This window comes from Lactuca sativa, chromosome 3 (assembly GCF_002870075.4).
Source record: "Lactuca sativa cultivar Salinas chromosome 3, Lsat_Salinas_v11, whole genome shotgun sequence".
NCBI lineage: Eukaryota > Viridiplantae > Streptophyta > Magnoliopsida > Asterales > Asteraceae > Lactuca > Lactuca sativa.
The window spans coordinates 143,836,440-143,847,430 of record NC_056625.2 but is presented as its reverse complement, the minus strand read 5'-3'; the positions used below and the strand labels follow the sequence as shown (position 1 = coordinate 143,847,430).

Here is a 10,991-nt window from a genome sequence, read left to right as displayed (position 1 = left end):
CCTCCTCTGTCGTCAGCTGAAATGCCCGACTCCTCACTACTGGAGCCTCTGCCTTGCCCTGCCGGCCATCTGTGATCCTCAGAGTCGCTGGAGCTGGCGCCTTCACTGGCGCTGATGCTGTCGTCAACTGGGGGCAATTGGCCCTCTTGTGGCCCCTCTGGTTGCAGTGGAAACACAACAACTCAGATGTCTGAACAACCGAGACAGGGGCAGTACAATCCCTGCTAAAGTGCCCCGCCTTGCCGCACTTGTAGCAGCTTGATGATCCTAACCTACATGCTCCCTCGTGCGACATGCCGCATTTTCCGTAGCGGCCCGGCCCCCCTTGGCCTTTTGGCCTACCATCTGATCCCTTGGGCTTCTTCCCCGAAGCCCCAACCACCTGCCCCGTCTCTGCCTTTCTCTTTCGAATGTGCTCCAAATCAATCTCCCTTTCCCTCGCCCTGGCAATCATGGACTCCAGGGTAGGGCAAGTTGAAAAGCTAACATGCTCCCGGATGTCAGCCCGTAGCATGTCATGATAGCGGGTCCTCCTCATCTCCCGCATACTGGGGCACCAGTAATGCTCTCTCCCGAAACTTGGCGGTGATCTCCGCCACAGTCTCCGTAGTCTGCCTCATGTCTAAAAACTCTCTGGCCAGCTGTTGAAGCTCGATAGCCGGCGCAAACTCTGCCCTGAACCTGGTCACAAAGTCCGACCAGGTCATCGCCTCAACAGCTGAGGCTCCCAACGAGTCACCCACGGACTCCCACCAATCCCTAGCTCGATCTCGTAAACACCCTGCTACGAACCTCACCTTCGACCCCTTAGGGAAAAAGCTAATCATCTGTGCAGACTCAATGTCTGTAATCCATCGTCTGGCAGCTATGGGGTCCTTTACCCCGAGAAAATACGGCGCACCACTGCCCCTGAAGTCCTTAAAGGACAGTATGCGAGATCCTGACTGGCCAGATGCCATGTCACTCCTGAACGCCCTAAGGCGGTCCTCCATCAGCTCAACTATCCCTTCCTTGATCGACCCGAAAATAATGGGAGTCGACTCAAGGATGCCTCTGGTGATCTCTGACGCGATGAACTCGCGTAGCCCCTCATCTACTGGCTCGGAACCTGATCCCGAACCCGATCCCTCTCCTATACTACCAACTGCGGGCCTCGAGCGTAGTACCACCATTCTGAAATACATTAATAATAATTGTTAGCGATATTGATATCTCTGGAGGGATCACACCTACTACAAGTTCCCTGGTCTTATCTTGGCCTTCCTCGGTTCGGGTACGGATCCTCTGCTTTCAGTAGTACGGGCCCATACTACCTTCCACATCTATCCGTACCTTCTCCAAGGACTGCCTTGACTCTACCAGGTCCCTTTCACTACTGCTAATCATTGCTATACTCATCCTAGGCTTGCCCCAGGAAAATCTCTAACTCCACTCTACCCGGTCCTCAGATGCTGAAGGCCTCCTTGTAATGTCAATTAGTCATTACCTGAATACCATCACATGTGGTGAGGCTCAAATAATCCTTCGAGTAACAGACTCGGCCCTTCAGCGGTTAGACTCAAACAAGAGCTGCGCAATAGGGCCAAATCCAGCACTCTAAGATTATTCGACCCTAATCACATGTGACGTGACATATTCACCTAATGTCTAACTCCCATCACTCGGAGTCCCACGAAGCACAAAGCAAGCAGCATTCAGACAAAAAGGGAACAATCTCAAGCAAATCTTTCCTCATAGAGAAAAGTTGAACTAGCATACCATACTCAACTCATATTATCAGGCATAACCCCAACAAGCTATCCTACTGCTATCTACTCAATTCTAGCATGCAATTTTCATACGCTGAAACACATAAAACAGACACATAAGGCATCACTCCTAGATCCTTAGTCCTATTCTAGCATGTTGTTCTACTGAAACTGATAAACATAACATAAGCTGGTATGGGTACTTTGGGGAATACTTACTTGAGCTCGGCCGGTCGTGCACATCACACACTTCGTTCCTTCTTAAAACTCTTTACTTAGCTTTTTAGAAAATATTTTCTGCTTTAAAATCTTTTGATCCCTCGATTTGAGTTCAGACACCCCCGAAAGTGTGTCCGAATCCCTCAAACCAGGGCTCTGATACCAACTTGTCACATCCCAAAAGTACGAGCCAAAAATTTCATTTTTAAAACATATACTTAGTAAAGCATTTAGAAATAAAAGTGTTTACCGATCATAACATTTCATAAAAGATATCACATATCTGGAAAACATTTTCATAAACATAATAACGTCAGAGTACAAATCCCCAAGAAGATCTCATAGTGTGGAATACGAGGCATGTGTGTGATGGGCCGCTACCGCGCCAGCTCCTTCCCCTTCGAGGAAGAGGTACCTGAAACCAAAACTGAAAGCTGTAAGCACGAAGCTTAGTGAGTTACCCCATAATACCTCATATCATACAAACATACAATGAACATCTAGGAGATACGGGTCTCGCCCACACTCATGAAGATACGGGCCTTGCCCACACTCCACTAGCTGGGAGATACGGGCCTCGCCCACACTCCCTTATCTGAGAGATACGGGCCTCGCCCACACTCCACTATCAGAGAGATACGGGCCTCGCCCACACTCAGCTGCTAATCCATAACATACAAGTATCACACAGATAACGAGTATAGGCAAATCTATCATACTGGCATGTATCATCATCAAACTCAACCATGAGATACGGGCCGGCCTTGGTGCCTTAGCCCCGTTACTACTGGAAGGAAACTCACCTCGAAGAGTAGCTACCGAAAGTCTGACTGCTCGACGTCTGGCTGCTGCACTGGTAATCCTCCGGCTACAAACCCATAAACATAGATTAGCCACTCATAAATGCCCTTAGGTCAATTGACTGACCCATCCCTGGTCCAAGGTCAACTCCTTGGTCAAAGTCAACTTCCAGTTGACTGGACTCGCCGAGTCGTGGCACAGACTCGCCGAGTCCTCCTCCTACTAACCCGGTCCTACTCGCCAAACCACTCTTTCCACTCACTGAGTCACCCTTGACTCACTACTCGGGACTATGGAACTGACTCGTGATCCGACTCGCCGAGTTCCACGAGCAGATCTCCTACTCGCTTCCAATCCTCACCAGAACATCCTGCAAGAGGATTTGGGGTTTTGGGACGACGTTACACTGCTAATCCCGCGTACAGATACGAAGGGTTGGACCTTCGACACTTAAACCCCTCTTACTCAGTGAAAGTTCATATGACTCGCCGAGTTTGAAGAACAACTCGGCGAGCTCCAGGCAATCTTCATAGGACTCGCCGAGTTGTTCATCCAACTCGCCGAGTCTAAGACCATCTTCATAGAACTCGCCGAGTTCCACTTTGGGACTCGCCGAGTTCCTTCGACCCACTTCCCATACAGACCAAAACCGAGACATGCAACGCCTCTAACCCATAGATCTATGCTCCTAGGGCATGCTTATCACGTAAAGTTGCAAACTTTACGTGCATGCATGGCCCTATGAGCTCAAGAAGGCAAATCCAAGCCCTTTAAGGGGTCATACACCCAATAGGGACCTCAATAACCCAACCACATAGACTTTATACTTCTAGGATGTCCATAAGATCCCAATATGAAGTCCTTTCAGAACTTAAAGCATATATACATGAAATTTGAGGTTTTAGGGCTTGAAACCACTAATTTGGGACAAAAAGGGGATCTAATGGACTAATGATCAAGGTAAGAACTTTTCTACCTGAATGGAAGCTTCTCACAGTGTAGATTCCGGATCTACCTCCCCTCCTTGCACATTTCAACCTTCTCTTCCTTCCTCTAAGCTCCAAACCTTCTCCACAAATCCAAAATCACCCTTAAGGACAATATGGGGGCTAGGGTTTCTTTCTACAGTTCTCTGGAAGTGTTAGGGACTAAGGAGGCCAAGTTAGAGCGTTTAAATAGGGTGCAAACGCCCGGATTAGGGTTTATGTCCAAACAGGGTCTACTCGCCGAGTCCGGGGACCGACTCGGCGAGTTGGTCCTTCAACTCGCCAAGTCCAAGGCAAAAATGCATAAAATTAAAATATTAATCATAAGGAGTACGTACCAGGAACCAGGTGCTACAACTTCCCTCAAGTTACAATCTTGGAGTATGAATCTAAGATGTAACACCCTGTTTTGAAAAGTACTTTGGTGGCAGTCTCGGAGACCCAGGTTATAAGCGATTCTGTTTTTATGGGTCTCGGGTTCTATTCGAAAGGTTTTAAGACCACAACATGTAGCTAGGAGCGTAGGGCTTCTTGCCACCTTTGGTGGATGTAAAGTTTGTCGGAAACGAACTTAGAACGAAGAAGTTATAGTACTTTGAAGTTCCTGGCAGAATTGGTCCCTGAATAGGAAAAACTTGCATTTCAGTCGTGCATGCAAAGGTGACAACCGAGTGAGTACGCCTAGCGTAGTAGAGTAAAATAATCGTGGGTTTGGGAGGAGTACGCCCAATGTACTCTCAGAGATCCTAAACCCTAATTTTGGGGGCTAACCACTATAGAAGGAACATTATGGCTCAAACCCTAGCCTCCTTATCAGTCCCTCGCCCTCACAAAAACCCTAGAACGCCTCATCCCCTCATTCTTGTGTGATATTGACCTTGGGAAGCTCGTCTTGGTGGTTTTAAGCTTGGAAGAAGAAAGGAGTAGTGGCAAAGAAGGACTTGGGGTAGCTTGAGCTCATAGATCTTGGATAACATCATCATTTGGGACTCTTTGGAGGTATAAAGTTCATAACTTTACCTAAGAATGCTTAGATCTAGTGTAGTGTGGTTTTGAAGTCATTTTGTTCCTAACTAAAGAACTTTATGGTTCAAATCCAATTTCTAGACTTAGAGTTGCCACTCTCAGTTCAAAATGATTCCCTAAGGCAGAAAGTTGCCATCTTGAATGTCTTATTGGGTTCATGTATGAGTTAAGAGCATTTCTATGAGATTGGAATGCTACTTTAGAGTTTGGGCTTATTAGGATCATGTAAAGTCACCAAGTCGGTGACTTTATGGATTAAGACATTGAAAAGGACTTGGATATGTGATTGTAGCTTCTGGATTAGAGTATTAAGTACTTAATGGGAAAGTGACTTAACAGTGGCGTACATTGAGCGTACACGCAGGTACTCCCAACGTACACACCATTCAGCCTGTACGCTTAGCGTACATAGGAGTACGCCCCGCGTACTCATCAGATATTGACTTTGAGTTTTTGGGACTCGGTTTGGGCAAATCCTTGGGCCTGGCAGATGTTAGGCCGTGATGGGCCGCCAGGAGTCAGTTAAGGGTCCAATGGCTAGTTTGGGCTTGGGTGGGAAAGCCCATTTGAGGAGTTGGGTCGAATTTAGAAAATTAGGCCATTGGATGACTTTAATGGGCCTTAGTGAGTTTGGAAAGACTATAAAGGATTGGGCCTAGGTCAGGGTCCAATTTAGATCAAAGGGGTAAAACAGTCATTTACCCTCAGATGGATTCGCAGTTTTTGACCAAGTTTTTATTTTGGCGATGATAGTCGGGGAGTCGTTACAGTATGCCGGACTCTAGTCTAATGTCAGAGTTAGCCCGATGCAGCTTATGTGTTCCGGACTCCGGTCCGATGTCGAGGTCATCCTGATGCAGATTATGTGTTCCGAACTTCGGTCAGATCTCGGGGCGGTCTCGAGAAGTACTTATGTATGCGTGATGTCTTTATGATTCATGCACGTTATATGTTATGTGTTATGTGTTCCGGGCTGCGATCCGATGTCGGGGTAAGCCCGATGTATGTTAATTTATATATTATGTGTTATGTGTTCCGGGGCTAGCCCGATGTACGCTGGTTTGTATGTTATATGTTATATGTTTCGGGCTCCGGTCCGATGTCGGGGCAAGCCCGATGCAGGTTATGTGATTATGTTATGTGCTTATGATGTATGTTATGTTGTGTATGTGTCAGGGTAAGCCCGATACCAGGGCAAGCCTGATACAGGGGTGAGCCTGATGCCGGACATGAGTCTGATGTCGGGTTCGTCCCGATGCAGCTGGGCGGTGTCCTATAGTTGTTTTATGTGTGATATGTTATGTGTATGATAAAAAACACAGATTGTATATACTGAACTTAAACGTTAAAAAGAAAGTTAGGAATAACGTTTTCATTATTAGGGTTAAAGTTTAAGAACTTTTGTAAAAATTATCTATTTATATATACATAAAGTTTGTTCAGTTTTTTTTAGTGAATTTAGAGATTACATTAAAATAAAGGGAAGGGTTGGAATGACGTGGTTATTATTATTATTATTATTATTATTTTGTGGTTTTGTTATTTGACTCTAATTAGAATTAGATATAAGAAGTAATTTGAATTAGATACAATTGTTAAAGGGGAATTAGCAATGATCTTACCTGAGTCTAAGTGGTGTAGACTAAATACTTAGACTAGATACTTAGGTTAAAAGGGAGTGGTGCCAAAGTTACAATCCACGTAGATACCACCTACGATTTGTCAAACTGTATCAAAATTTTGTTATTTACAGGACGTGTGTTGCCAAGCTTGTCATGCTACTTTTTTTTCTAAAATTAATTTATATTACAAATAATCAATTTAAAAAAATTATTTTAAAACTAAAATTTATTAAACTTCAAAGGAAATTACAACAAACCTGAAAAAACACCACAGAATTTTAGACAAATTATTTTAATAAAAACTTCAACTTCATTAACTTGAAAAGAAATCACACTTGACATTAAAAAACATAATGAACTTGAAATTAAACTAACACACAACATAACTAGAAATTAAAACACACCCCCCACTAGAAATTAGAAGAAAACGAGCTTAAAGTGGACATCATTTGTCGCACCGCCTCATAATTTGCCAAAACTCAACGGAAAGGTTTGTTAGTTTCTTCACAAAAAACATCGAGATCATTCACAAAACAAAGTATATTCATTTTCACCTTGCTCAGCTTCAGTCATCATCCTACGAAACACATTGTTAAACTGAACTGAAGTTGCACTTGTATGTCACCATTTGGAGAATATTTGATCATTACTTCGAGGTAGAGCGACTTTGCGGTGGTATCTTTTGGTGAGTCTCCTCCAAAAAGTAGTCGTATTGACGTTAATGTTGATTGAATCTTCTGTTACATCTACCCATAACCGAGTCAATATCATCTCTTCATCAATTGACTAAACATGATCCATTTTTTAGCGATATAGTTTTGAAAAAAGATAAAAATAAAAGGTAGGAGAAATGAATTAAGAAGATTTGAATGTGATGGGGAATGAATAATGATGTTATTTATAGTAGATGATATAAGGTTTAAATTTTGAAAATTTGAAGAAAAAACAGTTATATAATGAAAAGAGGGTATTTTTTTGAATAAGGTAATTTTTGAAAATGAAAAAATTGATTAAGTTGTAAAAGAAAAGATTATATATATATATATATATATATATATATATATATATATATATATATATATATTAAAATTAAATATTTCCTCTTTCATTGGTGGACACTAGCCGAGTGCCCTCGCCGAACTGGTGGTGCGGTGTGCACCGAAGCCAACAAGGCTATGCCTAGCTCTTTACCGAGTCACTCCGTCAAGTCTAATATATTGTTAGTTTGACCATGGATATGACTAATAACTAGGGTTAAGGAACTAGGCTCCTTGTGATTGTGATGTAGCGGAAAAACTTGGACAAAAGATACAAGACCGGCTTAAAATTTGCGTAAGTCCAATTTTGGGCACATGGTGGCAAAACTGCCTAATGCAAATGGTTTCAACGTAGATTGTGTCTAGACAGATTGTGCAAATGAGATTGTGGGAGTACTTGTGTAAAAAAGAATTATAAGTGTCCAATGTAACTTTATTTCGTTCAATGACTTGTTATCTATAGTGATATCCACAAGCAAAACATATCAAATATAAAATCTTATTTATATATGATTATTATCACAGTCACAAATGTCGACCTAAAATATACATAAAACATGATTATTATCACAGTCACAAATGTCGACCTAAAATATACATGAAACATGATTATTATCACAGTCACAAATGTCGACTAAAATATACATAAAACATAAAATAAGTTATTGCTTATTTTAGTTAGATTTTCTTAACAATAAAGCTATCCTTTCTTAAATAAGAAAGTCGGCGAATATAATACAAATCCAAATCCAAATAAAGATCATATTTTGCAATTTGCACACTCCGATGACCTATAAATAGTTCCACCTCTCAAACACCCCATCGTTCGATTCACAATGGAGTGGGTAAGAGGCAAGACGATCGGCCATGGAAGCTTTGCTACCATAAGTCTAGCACAACCCACAACCCACAACTCAAATCTTCCGCCATTAATGGCGATCAAATCATGTGGCGTGTCTCACTCTGCTTCACTGATATACGAAAAACATATCTTAACTGAGCTTACCAATTGCCCGGAGATCATTCATTGCTTCGGAGACTGTTTCACCGTCGAAAATGGCATCAAGATTTACAATATTGCATTGGAGTACGCTTCCGGTGGCGATTTATCTTACAATTTGAAGATTTTCGGAAACTTCCTGTTGTCGGAAGTCCGGCGATATACAAATTCGATCTTGAAAGGACTTCAGTTTATTCACCGGAATGGGTTTGTTCATTGCGACATCAAGCTCCAAAACATTCTGCTACTCTCCGAAGGTGATAACGCCAACGTAAAGATCGCTGATTTTGGGTTAGCGAAGAAGGTCGCCGGAGATTCAAAGTCAAAATACGAAATTAGAGGCACACCGATGTACATGGCACCGGAGACGGTTGTTAGTGGTGAGCAGGAGCCACCGTCGGATATATGGGCACTTGGTTGTTTGGTGGCGGAGATGATCACCGGAAATCCGGCGTGGTTTTGCTCTGACATTGGCGCCCTTTTGTTTAAAATCGGCGTTGGCACAGAAATCCCGGAGATTCCTGGGAATTTATCATCTGCAGGAAAAGATTTTCTTGGGAAGTGTTTCTTGAAAGACCCAAGGAAAAGATGGACGGCTGAGATGCTTCTGAATCATCCTTTTGTATCGAAGGTGGAAACAGAAGATTGTATTTGTAGCCCTTCAATCTCCCCACGAGACCCTTTTGACTTTACGGTTTGGGAATCAGCGGAGTTGTTGGAAATGACGAAATTACCCTCACCGGAACTCTCAAATTTGGTGCCGGTGATTTTTCCGGCGACAAGATTACGGCGGCTGACGGTGGATGATGGGCCCAACTGGAGTGATTCAAGCAGGTGGATGAGAGTAAGATGATGCCAGCAATTTCTAAGTGGCAGATTCAAATAATTAAAATTTTGACACCGAAGTTTTTGTTAATTGAATTTTGGCCACGAATTTGTGTATACATAGCTTTTTGTTAGGATGACTTCAGTGAAGGGTTTGTTCTTTTTTTTTTTTTTTTGGAAAATTAAATTATTTAATTGTAATGTATTATTTTCTGTAAATAGAAAAGCATTTGTACCGTGAAAGTAGGAAATGTTAGATTGAATAATCGAAGTACTAATGAAATATAATATAGTTTTCTTTTAAAAAAAAAAAGAATAAAAAGGCTTCTTTTCGATTGCTTGAGCTTTTATCACTCAAGTTTTGTAAATTCGACGTAATTAAAAAAAGATTAGTAAAACTAAACTAAAATTTTAGGAAAGAAAAAGAAAGATTTGAAGAGAATTTGCTCATCTGTAAATGTATTTAAATTGATATGTATTTTTCATTTATAATGGTGTTCTTTATACTAGTAAAATTACTAGACATAATTAAGAATTATTACACATGTTTGACATATTTGTCGTTAAAAGTTAAAAATAACTCTTACACATATTTAACACTAGGTTAAAACCCGTAGAACCCACGGATGTTGATTTTGAATTGAATTTAAAAATTAATTATTTAATAATATTATATTTCATTAATTCTGAGAACTTATGAATTTTAATATTGCATTCTTATAAAAAAAATGTATTTGTAAATATTTAATTACAAATTAAATGAGAAGTATTTAATTAGGAATGAAGATTTTTGAAAACTCTTATTTTTTATGCATGATTATTCTTGGACACATGCAGATGATGCATTATGAATGTGTGTAATGAAATTAACATAAAATACAACAATACATAACTATAAAAAAAATACAGTAATATGATGGATTAAGTGTGATTTGCTAAAAATGAATAAAATATGCTAAAAAAAAGTTGGCTACAAATTTTGAAAAACTTCCTTATAAACAACATTGGAAGTTTTATTTGTGAGTTTGTCATCTTTATTTAAAATTAATAATTTTAATCCCTCTCTGCTCTGAACTCTAGATAAGGCAACATATAATTGTCCATGTGAAAAAATTGGATCTTTCAGAAACAAACCAACCTTTGATAACGATTGTCCTTGACTTTTATTAATAGCCATTGCAAAACATACGGCCAAAGGAAACTGTCTTCTTGTGAATTTGAAGGGAATCTTTTTTTTCTGATGGAGTTAAAGACATTCTTGGAATAAAAGTCCGATTTCCAATATTAGTTCCAGTTATTATACGTGCCTCAATAACACGTTTGCCCAATGATAACACCTATAGTCTTGTGCCATTACATAAGTCGTTTTTCTGATCAATATTTCTCAGTAACATTACTGGAACACCAATTTTTAAAACTAACTTATGATTTGGTAAACCGGATACTTTGAGACCATTTAATACATCAGGAGAGTATAAATTTGAATCAAATTGATCATGGAGATATTAGGATTCACATATGATGTTTGAACTTAAATATTCAACTTCATCTCCTGGAAACTTCTAAGCAGACGGTCGTTTATTTCCTGGACAACTTCATTTTTTGGAGCAAGTATCGCTCTTTCTTGGAAATAATTTATATCGCTATAGTTCTCTAAAATTGACGGATATACAAACTCAATTAAGCAACCTATAGGATCATGTGAATCATTAATGAGAATATCATCC

General features: G+C 40.6%; 1 protein-coding gene and 1 pseudogene across 1 annotated transcript; one reads left to right on the top strand and one right to left on the bottom strand.

Annotated features, from left to right (window-relative positions):
• Positions 1-7,982: 7,982 nt before the first annotated feature.
• Positions 7,983-9,555, top strand: LOC111885687 (mitogen-activated protein kinase kinase kinase 20). Its single transcript, XM_023881930.3, has one exon. It carries the CDS (start codon positions 8,276-8,278, stop codon positions 9,290-9,292), a length of 1,017 nt encoding a protein of 338 aa, XP_023737698.1. The 5' UTR covers positions 7,983-8,275; the 3' UTR covers positions 9,293-9,555.
• Positions 9,556-10,234: 679 nt separating this feature from the next.
• On the bottom strand, positions 10,235-10,769 carry LOC122197166 (uncharacterized; annotated as a pseudogene).
• Between the last annotated feature and the right edge of the window lie 222 nt (positions 10,770-10,991).